The sequence below is a fragment of the Lampris incognitus genome, chromosome 5, assembly GCF_029633865.1.
Source record: "Lampris incognitus isolate fLamInc1 chromosome 5, fLamInc1.hap2, whole genome shotgun sequence".
Lineage (NCBI taxonomy): Eukaryota > Metazoa > Chordata > Actinopteri > Lampriformes > Lampridae > Lampris > Lampris incognitus.
Window position 1 is genome coordinate 40,611,626 of NC_079215.1, and position 21,503 is coordinate 40,633,128.

A 21,503-nucleotide genomic window follows, 5' to 3' on the forward strand; every position below is an offset into this window, starting at 1 on the left:
CAGGCGCCACCTGTTGGCCACACCTAAAACACTCACCTTTGTCAGCAGGGATCCTGACCATGTCACTCCAGGGGAGAATGGAAACATGGATGAGTCCCGAGCAGCAGAAAGGCCAACTTCCACACCATATGTTACTCGCTCTGGCAGGGTGAGCAAGCCAGCAATCCGGCTGGATTTGTGAGGCGTATGGACTTGTGTACTGTGGGGGATTTTTTATTTTTTTGTGAAAAGGGGGGTGATATACAGGTTAGAAAATCATCTTAGAGGGGGAGATGTAATGAATGAAAGGTCACGTGTTTAACTTGACCTACTCACGGGTGTACGTGCAGTGCGTGTGACGTATACAGGAAGTTAGAAGCGCATGTTATGAGGGTTGTATGTCGGATGAACGCTAGTAAAAGCTACACAGTTAAGAACCTACGAAGTCGGCTCGTTCTTGAATTATTCTTATGTCAGTAAGACAAGGCGTCTACGGACATTACAGTTACCACAACAGGTTTGGTGCCAGGGTCAAGCAGTGTCGCCCGCCATGCAGCTTCAGCGTCCAGGGAAACGCCAGGGCCGGCGCTCCGGCGAGAACAGCCGGCTGTTGTTTATCAAGGACGCCTTATCTGGCCGGCGGCTGCTGGTTGATTCGGGCGCTCAGCGTAACATCCTGCCTGCATAGGCCGCGGACACCATGGCCGGCGGTCAAGGCCCCCGATGGATGCCGCGAACGGCACGCCCATACGTACCTACGGCACCAGGTATGCGGAGGTGTGTTTCGGCAGGCGCTGTTTCGGCTGGGACTTTGTTATGGCCGCGGTGTCGGTTCCCCTCCTGGGCGCGGACTTCCTGTGCGCCTTCAGCCTGCTGGTGGATGTTACGAACTGTCGCTTGATCGATGCTGTCTCTTTCGCTACATACCCGTGCCCACTGGGAGGTGCAGGGATGCTCGGCCTGTCAAACATGCTCGCCGCCGGAGATACGTATCAACGACTGCTCGCAGAGTTCCCTGACTTCACCACACTTACGTTCTCGTCAGCGGTGGCTAAGCACGGCGCCATATTGCCACCGACTGCCCTCCGGTCTACGCACGTGCTCGGCGCCTCGACTCTGCTAAGCTCGCAATCGCCAGGGAGGAGTTCGCCACCATGGAACGCCTCGGCATTGTGCGCCGCTCGGACAGACCGTGGGCCTCCCCCCTGCACATGGTTTCTAAGGCTGACGGCGGTTGGCGCCCCTGCGGCGATTTTCGTCGCCGCCACAACCCCTGACCGGTACCCCGTCCCGCACATACAGGACTTCTCCGCCCACCTGGCGGGGGCCACCATCTTTTCCAAAGTAGATTTGGTGCGGGGCTACCACCAGGTACCGGTCCACCCTCGGGACGTGCCCAAGACAGCGGTCATCACGCCATTTGGACTCTTCGAGTTCCTGAGGATGCCCTTCGGATGGACTCTGTGCTACGGGATATGCCGTTCTCGTTTGTTTACTTGAATGACATTCTCGTGGCCAGCGCATCCGCGGAGGAGCACCTGACGCAGCTCCGGCAGTTGTTCGACCGGCTTAGTGCGCATGGACTCATAGTCAACCAGCCAGGTGCCAGTTTGGCCTGTCGTCCATCGACTTCCTCGGCTACTGCATCTCCCCGCAAGGAGCCGTTCCGCTTCCTGCCAGAGTGCACGCCGTCGCCAGTTTTCCACGCACCCGCACTGTGAAGTCCCTGCAGGAGTTCTTGGGCATGGTGAACTTTTATAACAGATTCATTCCCCATGCAGCTCACCGCATGCGACCTTTGTACGAGGCCCTGCAGGGCAAGGAAGCCAAGGGCAAGGTAGACTTGTCCCCAGGGATGGACGAAGCTTTCGATGGCGCCAAGGCTGCGCTGGCCAATGCTGCTTTGTTGGCGCACCCATCCCCCACTGCCCCGATTGCCCTCACGACCGACGCCTCTGACCATGCGGTCGGGGCGGTGTGCGAGCAGTGGGTGGGCGGCGCCTGGCAGCCCCTTGCCTTCTTTAGCAAACAGCTTAAGGACAACGAGCAGAAGTACAGCACCTTCGACCGGGAGCTCCTGGGTCTGTTCCTCGCCTCCCGACACTTCAGGTTCCTGTTGGAAGGCCGCCGTTTCACTGCCTTCGTCAACCACAAGCCGCTGACATTTGCCATGGCCAAGACCTCCGAGCGGTGGTCCGGGCGCCAACAGCGTCAGCTCTCCGCCATCTCGGAGTTTGCCACAGACATCCGGCACGTGGCTGGAAAGGACAACTTGGTCTCTGACTGCCTCTCCCGGGCGGTGGCAGGGTCCGTTCACTTGGGACTCGATTACGCTGCCGTGGCTGCAGACCAAGCTGCTGATGCGGACATCCAGGCCTATCGGACGGCTGCTACGGGGCTGCGGTTGGAGAATGTGGTGTTTGACAGTGCCAATGCCATGCTCCTCTGCGACGTTTCCACGGGCAGCCCCGCCCCATGTTGCCCACCGGCTGGCGGCGCCGTGTTTTTGACGTTACCCGTGGCATTTCCCACCCGTGTGTGAAGGCATCCACTAAGCTGGTGGGGGAAAAGTTCGTCTGGCGCGGCCTCAAGAAATAAATCAAGGCCTGGGCTGATTCCTGCGTGGCGTGCCAGCGTTCCAAAGTACACCGTCATACCAAGGCCCCCTTGGCGCCATTCCTGTTGCCCGAGAGGCGTTTTGACCATGCGAATGTGGACCTGGTGGGCCCCCTGCCCCCCTCCCATGGGTTCACTCACCTCACCATGGTGGACAGGACCACCAGGTGACCAGAAGCTGTTCCCCTGTCATCGACCACGTCTACTGAGGTGGCCCGGGCGTTCATCGGGTCCTGGGTGGCCCGTTTTGGCATGCCGGCTGACCTCACCTATGACAGGGGCCCGCAATTCACGTCAGAGCTCTGGACTGCAGTCGCGGAGGGGCTGGGGGTGAAGCTCCACCGCACCACAGCATACAACCCGCAGGGTAACGGACTTTGTTAGCGGTTTCATCGGTCTATGAAGGCCGCTCTTCGTGCAAGCCTCACGGACGGCAACTGGGTTGATCACCTCCCGTGGGTCATGCTCAGCCTTCGCTCTGCCCCCAAGGAAGACCTCCAGTCCTCGTCTCCCGAGCTGGTTACGGCCTGGAAGCGGGGCCTAAGAACTTTGTGGTGGACATGGGGGGCAAGCCAGAGCAGGTCTCGGTGGACCGTCTCAAGCCTGCCCATTTGGACCTGGGTGGGCCGGTCGAACTGGCCCTACCCTCACGGTGTGGATGCCCTCCTTCTCGGGCCGCTGGCCCGGCGTCGGCCCCAGCCAGGGCTCTGGCACTGTCTCCTGCCCTTGCCCCTGCCCCCATACCCATTCAGCGCAGCCGTTTTGGCCGCCTGGTCCACCCCCCGAGACATTGACTGTTTCACTGAGGGCTGTTCGCCTGTTGGCTGTTTGTGTTTCGCTGAGTACTGTTGTGTTGCATTTTTTTGTGATGGTGAATTCTGGGGGGGCCTGTGTGGTGATACACAAATGAGGGTAGATTCACCAGGGTCTGCTGCTCCTTTAAGGCAGACATTCATAGTGCTGACGTAGGCACTGCTTAGGGTTTCCAGGGTGAGCCATGTTTGCAGCAGCCTAGCGGTTAGCTTGTTGCCACGAGAGATTGTGCTGTATCGGTGTCATTTTGTGTGGCGAGTAAACGGAATTAACTCGACTCGATCTCTCCATCTCCTCATTCCTGCACTCCCAATATGTTATTATTGTTAAATTCAATGATGCAGAAATGTCATGTCCAAGTTTGTTCATTTCATGACTGTGCTCCCATTCCTAAGATTCACATCCCTGCCTTCTGACTACTCACACCTTTCCCATCTAACTCCCATCCTCTTTTTGTTCTCCCTCCCTATAGCGTCCCTTCAGTTTCACTAGACCTCAGGCAGTATTGGTAACGTCTCCTTGACATTCTCACCATTAGCCTTCCCTCACGGTTCCATCCACTGTGTTTTCCATTGCTACTTTCTACTACTTGTTACGGTCCTTTTCACTGCCTGACTTTGTTTTTGCTTCATGATTTTACACTTCTGCCTGGACTTTGAATAAACACCTCTGCTCGCACATCTGAGTATGTCATTACAGTTCCCTGCAGAAGCTGTATTCATTTATTTTCATTTAGAGATCCAACAAGACAGGTAATTTGTGCAGGGGTGCTGGACACTGTAGATGTCTACCCAGACCACAAGAGGGCCTAAAACTCACAGCTGGACACACACCACGGATTTGTCTCTTCACTGTGAAAGACATCTGTTCTTTTTCAAAGACCGGCTGTTTTCATCATGTCATACATAAGAATTATATGAAACCATTACAGTGGTATTTGTTTTATTAATAGTTGGAAAATCTATCATTGATAGATCTTATATAAAGAGCTAAAATTCATCACTTCTTGTGATAATCACTCATGATAAGCCCCTCTCCCCACTCTCTTTCCCTCATTGGGCGTTTTTTCTGTCTTTTTATCAAAAGTCAAGTCCAGTCAGATATATTTGAATAGCCCTAAATCATAATTTTAGCCCGAGAGGGCTTTATAATGCAGTTATAGACAATAAAACAAGACACACCTCTTCTCCATTGCCTTCTCGTGCCCCCCCCCCATCCCCGCGTCCTCTCATCCACCCCTAATCTGAGGCAGACTAAGGACCGAGCACTCGACCTGCTGCCCCCTCCTCTTGGAACTCCCTCCCCAAGCACATCAGACACTGCTGCGACCTGTCCACATTCAAGTCATTAATCAGGACTCACCTCTTTAGACTTCATCTGTGATTTGAGGTTTGTTTTTCTACCCCTTTTGTATCTGTCTAAATCGGAGAGTACTGCAGGCGCCGTGTGGCTGCCGCTTCTCCCTCTCATAGCCCCCCTTCCCATCCACCCCTGTATGTCTATGTTATGTTTATCTGTTGTCTTGTTTCACCCCGTTTATTGTAAAGTGACTTCGAGTGTTAGAAAAGCACTATATAAGTTTAATTTATTATTATTATTATTATTATTATTATATTCTGTGCAATGTAAGACTCTTCCTGTCTTTAGGGATTAGAGAAAGCCCTCCTTATACCTCCTAATTTCCTCCCTCATTTGGATGAGGGAATTCTTTCTATGAAGCTTGCATCTATAACGCCCTATAAGCATCTATAACGCCTTATAAGTGTAGCAATAAGTCATTGTAAGAGGCATTATAACCATGTATACGGCCTCACAACACCTCATAACCACCTTTATTATACATTATGTCAATTTAAAACAGATTTGTGCATTATAAATATGTCATCATTAGCCTGTTTATCTGTCAAATGTCCTAATGCATCATAGCCAACTTGTTTTGCTGAAGTTTTGTAGCGATGCATAATGAGACTTCAGTGCTATTTCACAGTCTTCAGCCATAGCCGTTAGTCATTGTAATACACATTATAGGAAAGTATGGGCATTATAGATGCATATAGGGCATTATAGATGCTTATAGGGCATTATAGATGCAAGCTTCATAGAAAGTGTTACCAGTTAGGATTAAATTTTCTTCAGGAAGAGAATCAGATGAATCAGGAATCAGGAACATTTATTTGTCAAACGAAATAGTGTTTGCTCCAGACCACAGCAGTGCAACAAAAGACAAAAACACATCCAAACTACAACAACACATATATCCAAACTACAGGAAAAATACATATAAAACACATATATCCAACATATCCACAAAAAAAAAAATTAAATGTCAAAAGAGCATGAATGCCAGGATGACTGTTGGAAGAGCCGGTCTGCATGGACATAGTAGGTCGTGGTCCCTGAGCCCACCGGACGCATCAGACTAGGCTCCCCCAGCCGATCCAACGCCAGCTCTCCCAGCCAGACACACACTTCCCCGCACTCCACACAACGACACCAAAAATACAGTCAACGCTAGGCAAGGCCGCCGCCAGACCGCCCTCAGTGTTATCAGAACTGCTGGTCTGCATGGGCTAGCAGTTAACTTAGCCTGCCCTGCTTCCACGTCCTGTCCTTTCAGACCGCCCTCGGTGTTTCCTCTTTGGGCGCAGATCCAGTCAGGGCCATGGTCCCTGGGCCCACAGGACGCGGCAGACCAAGCTCTCCCAGCTGATCCAGCACCAGCTCTCCCAGCCATCAACCATAGACACAAACTTGGATGCAGACGTGGACAAAGACACTGCATGGACGGTACTGGGTGAGGCTGCTGAAAACCTAACTTTGCACCGCCATCTTCTCACACCGGTACTGAGTGAGGCTGCTGCAAACATGAATTTGCACCGCCATCTACCCACACCGGAAGCGGAAGGAGGGATTCCTCTTCCAGGATAGAAAGATGTGCAAAATGTGCCGAGAGGACAGAGTAGACAAACAGTAACAGCTTTACAAGAACCACTCAATGAGACACAGAACGAATACACATGAAGAATCAAAAGCTGTCTGTAATTAACTGTCTACTGCCCAAAAGGGTTACAACACTACAAATGAGGACGATCCCAAAACTCTGTAGTTAATTGGTTTTCTAGTCTGCAGGTATTCACCTGTCTCATAGTTTTTATTATCAGCCACTACAGGTGAAGGTAAATAACTATCCGGGACAAAATAGAAATAGTGGCTGAAAACCATGTATAATAGAGGGTTGACTGCATTGGTTAAATGAATCCATCCACAAGGCGTCAGTATAACTCTGAAAGTCCTCCGTGCAGGAGGAGCCTGCAGGCAGAACGCTACTGAATTGAAATCACAGCTGGTCCCTGTGCATATTCATCTTAGTTCTGCTGGTAATAAAATGTCAAACAAAGTAAGAAAACAATTAACTCAACATAGCTGCACCCCATTCAATCCTATAACATCTGTCAGCGAGTGGGACATTAAGACTACATGGAAGAAGAGGAATTTTAAGTTGTGAAAATATTGGACACCTGTTTTTGGTTACTGCATCTCATATTTCGACCCTGGTTTCAAAGTAACGGGGAGGGCAGAAGAGAGGTGAAGGAGAGAGTGCAGGCAGGGTGGAGTGGGTGGAGAAGAGTGTCAGGAGTGATTTGCAACAGAAGGGTACCAGCAAGAGTTAAGGGGAAGGTTTACAAGATGGTAGTGAGACCAGCTATGTTATGTGGTTTGAAGACAGCGGGCACTGATGAAAAGACAGGAGGTGGAGCTGGAGGTGGCAGACTTGAAGATGCTAAGATTTTCATTGGGAGTGACGAAGAAGGACAGGCTTAGGAACGAGTGTATTAGAGGGACAGCTCGGGTAGGATGGTTTGGAGACAAATCAAGAGAGGCAAGATTGAGATGGCTTGGACATGTGTGGAGGAGAGATGCTGGTTATATTGGGAGAAGGATGCTGAATGTGGAGCTGCCAGGGAAGAGGAAAAGAGAAAGGCCAAAGAGGAGGTTTATGGATGTGGTGAGGGAGGACGTGCAGGTAGCTGGTGTGACAGAGGAAGATGCGGAGGACAGGAAGAGATAGAAACAGATGATCCGCTATGGCGACCCCTAACGGGAGCAACCAAAAATAGTAGTAGTAGTAGTAGTAGTACTAGTAGTAGTAGTAGTAGTAGTAGTAGTAGATATTTCGACCCTAGTTGTCTTTCTTTGACCTTTTGTAGACATATTTCACTGTTGTGTTGCAAGTGACTTTGTCAGCTAAAGTCAATTAAGCATTATGTCAAATACACTGGTGCAGCAGTGGACACTAAGCCTATTCGAATCAGACTCAGAATCATGTTTATTGGCCATGTAGGTTTGCACATACATGGAATTTGACTCCGGGTTCGTGGCTCTCTCGGTGTACTTAACATAGAATAACAGTACTACAACACAACAATCTTCAGATATATGCACAAAGATTGACTATATACAGGCAAATTAAGAGGTGATAAAGTGCAGTGGTGCAGAGAATATATCAGAGATGCTGAAATAGATGTTAGCAGGTTACTTACATACATGCCTGAGGTGGATGAACATGACATAATGTACCAGTATATGTACAACGCACAGTATACAAAATGGTTGGATTTGTTGACAGTGTTAAGTGTTCATTTGAATGACAGCCTGCAGAAAGAAACTGTTTTTATAGCTGGTTGTTTTGGGGTACAATGTGCTGTAGCGCCTACCAGAGGGGAGGAGTTGGAACAGACTGTGACCAGGGTGTGAAGGGTCTGCAGTGATGTTGCCTGCCCGCTTCCTGAGTCTGGAGGTGTATAAGTCCTGAATGGAGGGCAGATTGGCACCAATGATTTTCTCTGCAGACCTAACTGCCCGTTGTACTCTGTCCCTGTCCTGTTTGATGGCTGAGCCAAACCAGACAGTGATGGATGTGCAGAGGACAGACTGGGTTATCGCAGTGTAGAAAAAGAGAAGAAAGAAATGAGAAGATTTGTTCAGGACTTGATACTGTTGTGTCCTGGTTCAATTTACTTATAAGAATCTCATGTGGATTCGTGTCCAAAACAGACCCCTTCAAACTTCATTACTGACAATAAAGCGGGCTAATATCACAATCTTTTTCTTTAATTTTTATGTATATTTTGACATTTGTGTGTGTGTGAGGGGGGGGTGAGAGAGAGGAAGAGAGAGATTTTGATTTGTTGTATATTACTTGCAAGAATACACTCACACAAACTTCAGCCTGAGCCCATTCAATCCACACATATCCTAGCCCAGATCCTTTAGTTTTCATCTGAATCTCATTGATTTGATCAATAATAATAATAATAATAATGATAATAATCCATCTATTATCTAAACCACTTATCCTGCTCTCAGGGTTGCTGAGATGCTGGAGCCTATCCCAGCAGTCATTGGGCAGCAGGCGGGGAGACACCCTGGAGAGGTTCGCCAGGCCATCACAGGGCACATGTGACATCTTATAACACAAAATGATTATGAAATGAGTCATTATGTACGGTAAATAATGAACCTCAGTACCAGAGTACTGCACGTTACTGCACATTAGAGGTGTTAACCGAGTCAACTATTTGTATATTGTAAAAAAAAAAAAAAAGTATATTGTTTTATACATTGTGTTTGATGATTGCAATCGCGTTCCGTGCATCTCTCGGGGGGGGGGGGTATTTGTTGTGTGGTAGAATGCAATATTTCAAGAAGAGGGAGGAACACAGAGTGACATATCAGAGTGGAGGAAAGTGCACACAGGTGGACTATATCTTATGCAGGAGGTGTGATATGAAAGGGATTGGAGACTGCAAGGTGGTGACGGGAGAATTTAGCTAGGGAGCATCAGATGGTGGTCTGTAGGACGACTTTGGAGACCAAGAACAGGAAGAGAGTGGAGGCAGAGCCAAGGATCAAATGGTGGAGGCTGAAGAAGGAAGACTGTTGTGTGGCATTCAGGGAGGAGTTAAAACAGGCGCTGTGTGGTAGTGAAGAGTTGCTGGATGGCTGGGCAACCACTGCAGATATAGTGAGGGAGACAGCTAGGAAGGTATTTGGTGTGTCATCTGGACAGAGGAAGGAAGACAAGGAGACTTGGTGGTGGAATGAGGAAGTACATGAAAGTATACAGAGGAAGACGTTGGCAAAGAAGAAGTGGGATGGTCAGAGAGATGAAGAAGGTAGACAGGAGTATGAAAGGAAGTGGCATAAAGTGAAGAGAAAGGTGGTAAAGGCAATGAAAAAAGTGTATGGTGAGTTGAATGAAATGCTGGACACTAAGGAGGGAGAAAACGACTTGTACCGATTTGCTAGACAGAAGGACCAAGCTGGGAAGGATGTGCAGCAGGTAAGGGTGATCAAGGAAAGAGATGGAAGGGTGTCCGGGTAGTGTAGTGGTCTATTCCGTTGCCTACTAACATGGGGATCACCAGTTCAAATCCCCGTGTTACCTCCGGCTTGGTTGGGCGGCACTACAGACACAGTTGGCCGTGTCTGCGGGTGGGAAGCTGGATGTGGGTATGTGTCCTGGTCACTGCAATAGCGCCTCCTCTGGTTGGTCAGGGCGCCTGTTCGGGGGGGTCGAACTGGGAGCAATAGCATGATCCTCCCACGCGCTACATCCTCCTGGCGAAACTCCTCACTGTCAGGTGAAAAGAATCAGCTGGTGACTCCACATGTATTGGAGGAGGCATGTGGGAGTTTGCAGCCCTCCCCAGATTGGCAGAGGGGGTGGAGCAGCTACCAGGACGGCTCGGAAGAGTGGGGTAACTGGCCAAATACAATTTGGGAGAAAAAGGGGGGGGGGTCAATTAAAAAAAATAAAAGGAAAGAGATGGAAATGGGCTGACAAGTGAGGAGAGTGTGTTGAGAAGATGGAAGGAGTACTTTGAGGGGTTGATGAATGAAGAAAATGAGAGAGAGAGAGAGAGAGAGAGAGAGAGAGAGAGAGAGAGAGAGAGAGAGAGAGAGAAGGTTGGATGATGTGGGGATAGTGAATCGGGAAGTGTGGTGGATTAGCAAGGAGAAAGTGAGGGCAGCTCTGAAGAGGATGAAGAATGGAAAAGAAGTTGGTCCTGATGACGTACCTGTGGAGGCATGGAGGTGTTTAGGAGAGATGGGAGTGGAGTTTTTGACTAGATTGTTTAACACAATGTTAGATAGTGAGAGCATACTGGTACCAATTTCCAAGAATAAGGGTGATGTGCAGAGCTGTAGTAACCACAGCGGTATAAAGTTGATCAGCCACAGCATGAAGATATGGGAAAGAGTAAAAGAAGCTAGGTTAAGAGGAGAGGTGACGATTAGTGAGCAGCAGTTTGGTTTCATGCCACGAAAGAGCACCACAGATGTGATGTTTAGAGAAGTATAGAGTAGGTCAGAAGGCATTACATTATATCTTTGTGGATTTAGAGAAAGTATATGACAGGGTGCCGAGAGAGGAGGTGTGGCATTGTACGAGGAAGTCGGGAGTTGCAGAGAAGTATGTAGGAGTGGTACAGGATCTGTATGAGGGAAGTGTAACAGTGATGAGGTGTGCGGTGGAAATGACGGATGGGTTCAAGGTGGAGGTGGGATTACATCAAGGGTCGGCTTTGAGGATAAAACAAATGTTTAAACATAAAATAGAGTTAAACAAAAGGTATTGAGAACACGAACATGTTTATGGGGCAAAAAATTACAATAAACTGTAACATTTATTTATAAAATCTATATATAGCTACAGTCATGAAATTGTTCATTTTAAATCCTGACTAACATTCATGTTTGTTCACATAAGTGCAATCAAACTTTACAAGAGCCTCTCAGATTAGTGATGTGATTTCTTTACAGAATTTATTGATACAGTGGTTTTGTTTTTTACATCCTTTGAGTCTCTAACCTGAACAAAAGTGGCTCCAGAGCAGGCTGAGCTGTCATGGCTGTGTTGTCACTTCTAAGTGAGCACCAAAGTTAGCTCACTCAACCACTCATCTGGTTTTTTGAGGTTCCAGGATGTCAAATTAAATGTGGAAAGATAGCAAAAGAAAAAGAGTTGGAGGAAACCAGAAGGGAATGACTTGGGCCTACAGCTAATTAAGAGGTCTTTCAGTCCCACAATATAATGTGCAACAGCATTTTTCAGGGGCAGACTGAGATCCAAAGAATTTGTAATATCATGGAACAGAAATGTAAAATAAGAAATCTACAGTTACATGTTGCTAGTTTGAAATAAAAGGCTTTTGCTAATCAAAACAAGCTTACTTAATAAAATCTTCCAAATACTCATGATGTTAAGACTGGGCACGGGGGTGTGGGGTGGTGGCATTTTATCAATATTCACCGATTTTATGGAAACGGAAGACGGTATCCTCAACCATATACTTGGAGTTGCTAGACACTTAATTTACACAACCAAAGCATCTCAAAATGTTTCCCTCTCCAATTCAGTCGTTCTCAATCTGATCCTCAGGGACAACTAGTACTGCTGGTTTTCTATTTGCCAGGTAGTTCATTATATTCACGTGTTGCTCCAGGTCTAAATTCTCCCTGATTGAAGGCTGGGATAACTGGAACAGGTGAATGGAATTAACTACCTCGGTGACTAGAACACCAGTGGTACTGCTGATAAGTGAGGACCTAATTGAGAACCACTGCTCTAACTCATTTGGTTTTCAAGATATGACTTCTGTGTGGCTCTGACTTGTAAATTGTGTTGTATATATATATATGTACCTGTGATACGTCACGATAAATCTTCCACGCAGAGGGTGATTCGTAGCATTAATTTTTATGCTTCAGACATAGACATGTTAGAGGGTTAGAATACTGAGGCAAGCAGGGCATTGTGCACAGGTTGTGTAGAGGCTAGAGACATGGGTGTTGGACAGCCGGCATCATGAACCCACATTAAACGACACTTTTAAAACTGATGCAATCGTCCGTCTAACTGCGAGGGTTAAGCGTGGGAAGGTGACTTGACAGTTACTGGAGCAGTCTAATGAGCAGCCAGCTGATGAAGATTCCAGCAACGAGGATGAGGACCATAATGAGCACTGCCAGGCCACGACGTAAAACCAGCTGTCTGACCGAAAGCACCTTGGCCGATTCTCTCTGTCCTGAACCAAGCACCTCGAGGCCTGAGCTCCCTTCCTCAGAGCTCACACAACCGGATGGCGGGGTCCTGTCTTGGGCCTGGTTCTGATCCAAGTCAAGGGATGGTTCTTCGGGGGAGGACAGAAGTAGAGTTATGGGTTTGTTTTTGTATTTTTACAGGACATCTAAACAACAAATTGTGGATGTGCAACAGAAAGCAGGAAGAGTGTTTCATGGTAAGAAAAGAACATGAGAGGTTGCTCCTATTTTTTACCCTTATTTTCCATCCCAGTCATCTCTTTTTCCTCTCTGATGCCAACTCCTGCTCTCACCAGCGCCTGATCACAGTAACAGAGCACAGCTGTTTGTGATATATGTAAATTGGAAATACATTTCAGATTGTGAAATATTACCATGCAATATTTTGACTCTTGGTCCTAGTTATCCCAGGTGTATGTATGTACCTCCTCAGTGGCTTTCTTCCAGTTTAGTTTCCACACAAAAACTATAAAGAATGTGGATTGTAAAGCAACACAAATCATAAGTCCTGACCACAGTCCTACAAGGGAGAAAGACAAAATGTTGATGTGAATGGAAGAGGATTTTTTCGTCAAGTACCACACAAAAATTACAGCATTACAAGACATCTTTCGACACCTGATGTTTCCTCACCTACGATGCCCATTTTGGCTGCAAACATCAAGGACACACCGATGGGGAAGCCAATGAAGTAGTATCCCACCAAGTTGCATAAAGCACCTATCATCTGCTTCCCTGCTCCCCTTACAATGCCCCCTGTCACACCCTGTGGAGGCCAAACACAGACATGATTTAGTCAAACCCTCTGTATGCTGCTAGCAGGTTTAGCCCAGGAATAACGTAACTTGGTAAGGCCCTGTCTCTCACCGCAGTGGCATCAAGGAGATGGAAGAAGCTGTACATGATCATGACGTCAGCAACTCGCTGAATGATCTCTCTAAAAGGCATACAAATTGAGATTATTGTTAGCTGTTAGACACATTTAATGGACAACTATTTGAATTTGCATGATGTATAATCGAAGCACAATAGTCTGGCTCACAAGAACAATAGGTTGGTAAATGGCAATTACAAAGTTAACAGTAATACAAAAGCACGCTTTTTATAACTTTGCCAAAATATCCAGGTTTGCACTTAACTGCTCAGAGGTGAAAATGTATCCAATAACATCTTTAGGTATTCCAACACTAGCCCCAACGAAGCATGAGACTATGACTGCATTGGGAATGAGAATGATGACTCGTGGTTAGTGAATTTGAACAGTGTATGAAAATTTGATCAAGAACACTATGCATATTCACATTCTCTTTTAAAAAGCAAACACACAACATTTAAACGCTTCAGACGGATTTTGCTGCAGTGGCGAAAACCGCTTTATTGCTCTGTAAAAGGTTTGTTTTATACATCATAATAGGAGATCATTGGCCTTGTAGCTGAAATTTGTGTGCTTACGAACATCTCATCTCATCTCATCTCATCATCAGCCACTTCTCCGGGGTCAGGTCGCAGTGGCAGCAAGCTAAGTAAGACACTCCAGATGTCCCTCTCCCCAGCAACACCCTCCAGTTCCTCCTGAGGGATCCCAAGGCCTTCCCAGACCACATTGGACATGTAGTCCCTCCAGCAAGTTCTGGGTCTACCCCAGGGTCTCCTCCCAGTTGGACATGCTCAGAAAACCTCCAAAGGAGTTGAATCAAGTGCAACTGGACTTGGTATATATCCGTGAAGACGTTTCGCCTCTCATCTTAGCGACGGGCGTTGGTAAACATCGGGACACAAAGAGCCATGGACATCTATAGCTCTGACAACGACTCCAAGAGGATAAATTCTGAGTCTCATCACCAGCCAGTCAGACTAGCTTCATCTAGTCAGAAAGGCACGAACCGAGGAAGTCTCTTAGATGAGAGGCGAAACGTCTTCACGGATATATACCAAGTCCAGTTGCACTTGATTCAACTCCTTTGGATAACCATGACCTGGATGAATGAGAACATTCACAGACATCTTAATCAGATGCCCAAACCACCTCAACTGGCTCCTTTCAACACAAAGGATCAGTGGCTCTACTCCGAGCTCCTTCTGGATGTCTGAGCTCCTCACCCTATCTATAAGGCTGAGCCCAGACACCATACGGAGGAAACTCATTTCAGCCACTTGTATCCACCATCTCATCCTTTCGGTCACTACCCAAAGCTCATGACCATAGGTGAGGGTTGGAACGAAGACTGACTAGTAAATTGAGAGCTTTGTCTTCCGGTTCAGCTCCCTTTTCAACACAGTGGTCTGGGAAAACGCCAGCATTACTGCTGATGCTGCACCAGTCCACCTGTCAATCTCCCGCTCCATCCTACCCTCACTCGTGAACAAGACCCCGAGATACTTGAACTCCTTCACTGAGGCAACAACTCATCCCCACCCCAGAGGGAGCAATCCACCATTTTCCGGTAGAGAACCATGGCCTCAGACTTGAAGGTGCTGACTCTCATCCTGGCCATTTCGCACTCAGCTGCAAACCACCCCAGTGCGTGCTGGAGGTCACGTTCTGATCAAGCCAAAAAAAACATATCATCTGCGAAGAGCAGTGATGCAATTCTGAGGTTCCCAAAACGGACACACTCCTCACCTTGGCACCTTGAGATCCTGTCCATGAATATCACAAACAGAATCAGAGACAAGGAACAACCTTGGCGGAGTTCAACGACCACCGAAAATGTGTTTGACTTTGTGCTGAGAATGCGGACACAGCTTTCACTTTGGTTATACAAGGACTGGATGGCTTGTTGCAACTGCCCCGGTACCCCATACTCCCACAGTACCCCCCACAGAGTGCCCCGGGGTACATGGTTGTAAGCCTTCTCCAAGTCCAGAAAACACATGTAGACTGGCTGGTCAAACTCCCATGCCTCCCTCACCACTTCTGCAAGGGTAAAGAGTTGGTCTGTTGCTCCACAGCCAGGACAAAATCTGCATTGTTCCTCCTGGATCCGAGGTTCGACAATCGGTTGGAGCCTCCTTTCCAGCACCCTAGAGTAGACTTTCCCAGGGAGGCTGAGCAGTGTGATGCCCTGATAATTAGAGCACTTCCATCTGAGAATCGTCACCTTAATGTGGTGGAGGGGTTTGGGTGTCCCGGTGATCCTGGGAGCTGTGTTGTCGGGGGCAATAGCTCCTGGTAAGGTCTCTCAAGGCAAATTGGTCCCAGGGGAGGGGCCAGACTAAGAACGATTCTCAAGAAACCTGATGAATTTACAACAGCAGAGCCATAGCATCTTCCATGGAAAAGGGAAACCGGGACCCCCTCCTGGAGCTAGACCTGGGAAGGGAGCTCACCGGCGAGCATTTGGTGGCCAGGCCGTGGCCCATCAGGCCTGGTCAGGCCCAGCCCAAAAAAAACAACATGAAGCCACCACCCCATGGACCTACCACCCGCAGGCATGAGCATTGGGGTAGGGTGCAATGCAGGCTGGGCAGCAGGCAAAGGCAGTCACCGAGGCATGTCGACTTCTGGCATCACAGACTGGTTCTCGGGATGTGGAATGTCACCTCTCTGCCTTACGAACATTCCTAGCCAAAACTACAAAGATCTTCTTAAATTTTTGTGATGTTTCATTACATCGATTAAGTCTTTTATTTCAATTTTGAGATGACTCCTAGTGATATGATCATCCTCTTTTAAATTAATGCTTTGCATTGACAAAATGACAGAATTAAGGGTAAAGACATAGAATATTGTCAGGAGTGAAACCTAGTGTTTAAATTAAGCAGGAAACTTTTTTTTTCTTTTAGCATGCATTGAGTCATACATGTACAGATGATAGCAACTTTGCCGGACAGTTTGGCCTTCTCTGTGTCCCCAGCACCGAGAGCGTTTCCGACCCGTACACTGGCAGCAACAGAGAATCCTAGTGGGAACTGTGGAATAATATAGACAAATACAAACACACAATATACACAATCCTTGTAATGATACCTCCAGGAATTTGTGAATGATTTACCACCAAATCTGGCGCCTCTGATTAATTCAAAGTTTACTTTGTAAACTTGAAAGTTAGCTGCAAACTTTGTTCAAAAAATTGTTGATATCATCCAGGTTGAAAGAAGGGATATATAGAACGCGACAATGTCTGCCATTCTTTAGCCTGGATATTTTGGTGTATAAATACGGTGAACTTTCTGTGATGACTGATTGATATGATGCTAAAACGACTAGTTGATCAGTCAAATAGTCAAATATAAACCAATTACAATTTTGGTGATTGATTCTTCGTTTTGGTCATTTATCGAGTAAGAATACCAAACATTTGCTAATATCAGCTTCACAAACACCGATATTTGCTTGCCTTTCTCCAATTCATATTGTTATTAAATAAATATTTAAGGTTTTTTTTGTAGCTGCTGGCTCGAACAGGGAAACAGTTTTAAGACATTTATTTGTTCTCTTGGAAGTGGTGATGGGCATTTGTCATTATTTTTGACATTTTAAAGACTAAACAATTAATCGATTCATCCAAACCATCATCAATAGATGAATCAATGATGAAAATAGAATGGCGTGCGGGTAGTGTAGCGGTCTATTCCATTGCCTACCAACACAGGGATCGCCGGTTCGAATCCTCATGTTACCTCCGGCTTGGTTGGGCATCCCTACAGACACAATTGGCCGTGTCTGCGGGTGGGAAGCCAGATGTGGTATGTGTCCTGGTCGCTGCACCAGCACCTTCTCTGGTCAGTTGGGGCACCTATTCGGGGGGAGGGGGAACTGGGGGGAATAACGCGATCCTCCCAGCGCTACGTCCCCCTGGTGAAACTCCTCACTGTCAGGTGAAAAGTAGCGGCTGGTGACTCCACATGTATCGGAGGAGGCATGTGGTAGTCTGCAGCCCTCCCTGGATTGGCAAAAGGGGTGGAGCAGTGACCGGTAATTAGCCGGATACAATTGGGGAGAAAAACGGAGGTAAAAAGAAAGAAAATGTTTAGTTTCAGCCATAACTGATACTGAGGGCTGGGAGAACCCTCATCTCCTGGAATCCTGGAATCTAACTGCTGCAGAGGCCTGCATTCAAAAAGATGGAAATCTTCTGCCTGTGTTTAAGCACTTCTGTAACTGTGGCAGAGCATGCTCCAGAAAGAGCAGAATGTATCTGCCTGCCCTCTGTCATTATTTTGATCACCAACATGAAGTAGAGCACCAGGACTGACAAAAGTAAAAGAGCAGCTGTGATTATTGAGGAAAGAATAAATAAATAATGCTAAAACTTCAGTGGTGTTACCATGTAAGCAGTAGTGGCTAACTCGTAAACGATTGACTGAGCTCCCAGTTCAACTTCACTTATTACACCGGCCAGGAATCCTCCAACTTCAAACATCCACCACTCCAGACAAAGCATGAGCATGCTGGGAATGGCCAGCTGGATGAAGGGACCCCACTCCTGTAGACAGTCAAGTGACCAACCTGGGGGTCAGAGGGTCATAGGTCATGGAAATAGTGAAAGCAACTTTTTCCACTACGACAGGCTATGATTTTGCTGACAAATCATGAGACTTTAAAACTTACTCTAAAGCACTGTGTCTGCACTGTTAACTCACCTCTACATAGCAGTGCTGCAATGTTAATTATACACTGGAATGCTGGCAATGGACAATCTGAACTGTGTGTAACACTAGGTGTACCAACCCTGCTACTGATTTTTGTAAGGCACATTATTTGCAATCAAATAGTCAATAATAACAGTAATCTTTTTTATGTTCTCTCTTGGTTTTATGAATAAATAATGAATTACAGAAAAATCTCCAGTCATTAAATAAGCATACAAACTGTTGTGTGAACTGGCCATGCGTCATGCTAACTACATCAATGTCATGTCCAAAATGGGAGTTAAGAACACTCTCGTTGGCTGTAATTGCTATATTATGGTCTACTGATCCCACAAATAGACACAATCTCTTCAGAGGGACAACAGAACTGACCTCCCCATGTGGCCTTGTGCAGCCCCTTCCAGCAGATGTAAACGTACAAGAACACACACAGAGAGTACTGAGAGAGGGCGTTAGCTGCTGCAGATCCACTTAAGGAAACCAGGAAACACAAGTTAGCTTTACAGTAGAAAAGAGCGCAGATTTACTCAATGATGTGTGTAACAAAGGTAGCGCCTTAAGCGTGCACATGACAATTACTATGTATCTCTGAGATGCTATCACAGCAATACTCACGCGACACCCAGATCAAGTGGGTATAGGAATATGTAGTTAATAAGTGCATTAACAACATTCCCCATCGCTCCAGTTATCACTTGGGGCCATATAATACCCTGTAAGTCAAAGAGCAACTTTGTGCTATCAGTGATTTTTAGAACATGTTTTAGCAATGTTTAGTTTCTACTGTATCATATCAGTGAATTAGTAGTGATGGACTGCACCTGATTCTGAAGATATCTCCCCTGCAGCTGGTACATGAAAGCAGCCTAAAGTAACAGACAGAAGAAAAAAAAATGGAGTTAAATTAAATGCCAAAATACAAACCAATAACAGATGTGTAGGATAAAACACAACATGAGGGAGCAGAGAGCAGACAGAACTCACCGGGAGAGCAGGCATAAAGATCTTCACATACAGCTGGGAGAGGCTTTGCAGCAAACAGACAAAGAAAAGTTAACCATGAGCAGGGAAAAGTAAAATGTCAATAAATTACATGGAGCTAGATGACATATTTATATATAACATTTGTCTTTTCCTCCACAATATTTAGCTTCATTTTGGCAAGTGAGAAGAAACATTAAGCATGTGTTGTCCTTGCACCTGGTGTGTCTGTATGTAGATTGAAAACTTGAGAGTTGTCAGTATGTCAACAAGGTAAATACACCTATAGTCATTTTTCCGAGTTAAAATAATTAAAATTCTGATTTTTAAAATATTTTTTCCCTTCATTTTCCCCCTTTTTCTCCCCAATTGTATCCGGCCAATTACCCCACTCTTCCAAGCTGTCCCGGTCGCTGCTCCACCCCTGCTGCCGATCCGGGGAGGGCTGCAGATTACCACATCCCTCAATACATGTGGAGTCGCCAGCCACTTCTTTTCACCTGACAGTGAGGAGTTTCACCAGGGGGACGTAGTGCGTGGAAGGATCACGTTATACCCCCCCCCAGTTCCCCCTCTCCCCCGAACAGGCATCCCAACTGACCAGAGGAGGTACTAGCGCAGCAACCAGTACATATACCCACATCTGGCTTCCCACCCACAGACACGGCCAATTGTGTCTGTACCAAGCCGGAGGTAACACGGTGATTCGAACTGGCGAACCCCATGTTGGTAGGCAATGGAATAGACTGCCACGCTACCCGGAGGCCCTCTAAAATTCGGATTCTTAACATAATGGAAGTAGCATATTGTGGTTGCTGGGTGTAACACTCATTGGGACTGGTTGATAATGGTTATGTCACAATTTAAGCTGCATCATAGGCTGACATTCATCCTCAGACAACTATATCCTAAATGTCGAACACATCCTTCAGCAAGGCACTGAACCATTTCCTGCTCGCTTGCTCAGGAAAGAGCTGGCCAGTTCATCGCCAACAGCAAACATGTAGATACACACAGCTGTTAGAAGTACATGAGGGCTGACCTGGCGACCTCGGGGCTCTGTCTGACAGCCAGGAGGATGGGCTCAGTGTTGATGAGGAGAGCCCAGCAGGGGAAACAGGCCAGCAGCAAAATCAGAATCCCTCTCTGAAGAATCACTCCCACACGCTTAAGGTTACCACTCCCGTAAGTCTGCATGAAACAGGTAGACGATAGGTCAGAGAGCTACACAGCCAAGAGAAGTTGGAAAAAAACTTTTACAAAGGGTATGACCACAGCAAGTAAAACAAACTTAATCCAAAGGAGCACTGTTGAACTGTTTTCATGTGGACACTGGGAAGATCTGGTAACGAGGCAGCAGTGGCTAGGGTTATTATCAGATAAATAAAATGAAAGGCTCGCCTTTGTTAAGAGGGATACTACCTGAGATATGAGAGTATCACAGGCTGAGGCCATGCCAGTGCCAATGGAAATACCAGTGACATTGATCACCTACTTTGGAACAAAAACATAATTAAACTGATATCTGTGTAGACAAAGAAAACAGAGTTAAATACATAAATGAAGAGAATATCTTATGACAAGATATATTTAAAGATGAAGGCAATAGCAGAGCATGAAAGGAAATGAAAGGCCATGATGCTCGAGGGTGAGGTACTGACAGTAATACCTATAAGAGGACGATAGCAGGCTTTCTTACCGCTATCGCTAATGCCACCCCAGCAAGCTCTGTTTTCCCCAGGTGACCACAGAACACTGTGCTGATAAAACTGATAAGAAACACCATCAACTGCGAAATGATCTGAAATACACAAATGAAAACAATCATCTTGCAAATGTATATGTATAATTTCAAGCCTTGAGATATAGACAAGATCTTAACAGTCAGGAAAAATAAATTATTACTGAAATCACTGGTCACGTCATCAACCTTGAGTACAGGCCTTAGATGTATCAAGTGGCTCTTTGGGACACTCTAATAAGGCTTTAAAATCTTGATGGCTCTTCAAAAGATCAAATTAAAATGTGTTGGTGCTTTAGGTTACCATCTTCTCGTTACAGTGGTTAACCCTGGCCCAACAGTGGTTGCACCAAGCTGTCCATGCTCAAGGCTATGGATGGCACTTGGGCCCACCATGGACTATCTCATCAGATAAGCAAAACTAACAATATTACAAAATGTTGCAAATACAGCTATTGAAGAGAATCAGGATTGTAGTAAATGTTTGTGTTTGAGCACAAAAATTTACTACAATAGAATAAAAATTATCCTATTTTTATTCATAATTATTCATTAAAAATAAATAATAAGAAATAAAAATGTAAGTGTTGAGGCTCCTTTTCTGCCTGTGGCTCTGAGGCATGAGATGCTGGTGGTCTTTGCAGGAGTTAAATTTGAGATATAAATGAGT

The 21,503-nt window shown here is 46.5% G+C and overlaps 1 protein-coding gene across 1 annotated transcript in view; it reads right to left on the reverse strand.

Moving 5' to 3' along the window:
- Nucleotides 1-12,366: 12,366 nt before the first annotated feature.
- LOC130112993 (multidrug and toxin extrusion protein 1-like) overlaps nucleotides 12,367-21,503 on the reverse strand; it is a 38,365-nt gene continuing 29,228 nt past the window's right edge. Inside the window, exons 4-18 of the mRNA XM_056280514.1 lie at nucleotides 20,792-20,893; nucleotides 20,515-20,583; nucleotides 20,135-20,283; nucleotides 19,096-19,138; nucleotides 18,933-18,977; nucleotides 18,727-18,824; nucleotides 18,484-18,581; nucleotides 17,787-17,968; nucleotides 16,320-16,428; nucleotides 13,656-13,731; nucleotides 13,384-13,453; nucleotides 13,150-13,282; nucleotides 12,942-13,036; nucleotides 12,752-12,815; nucleotides 12,367-12,605 (exon numbers count right to left, since the gene is read on the reverse strand). Coding sequence (XP_056136489.1) covers nucleotides 12,367-12,605; nucleotides 12,752-12,815; nucleotides 12,942-13,036; nucleotides 13,150-13,282; nucleotides 13,384-13,453; nucleotides 13,656-13,731; nucleotides 16,320-16,428; nucleotides 17,787-17,968; nucleotides 18,484-18,581; nucleotides 18,727-18,824; nucleotides 18,933-18,977; nucleotides 19,096-19,138; nucleotides 20,135-20,283; nucleotides 20,515-20,583; nucleotides 20,792-20,893 — 1,572 coding nt within the window. The remainder of the gene's footprint in view (nucleotides 12,606-12,751; nucleotides 12,816-12,941; nucleotides 13,037-13,149; nucleotides 13,283-13,383; nucleotides 13,454-13,655; nucleotides 13,732-16,319; nucleotides 16,429-17,786; nucleotides 17,969-18,483; nucleotides 18,582-18,726; nucleotides 18,825-18,932; nucleotides 18,978-19,095; nucleotides 19,139-20,134; nucleotides 20,284-20,514; nucleotides 20,584-20,791; nucleotides 20,894-21,503) is intronic.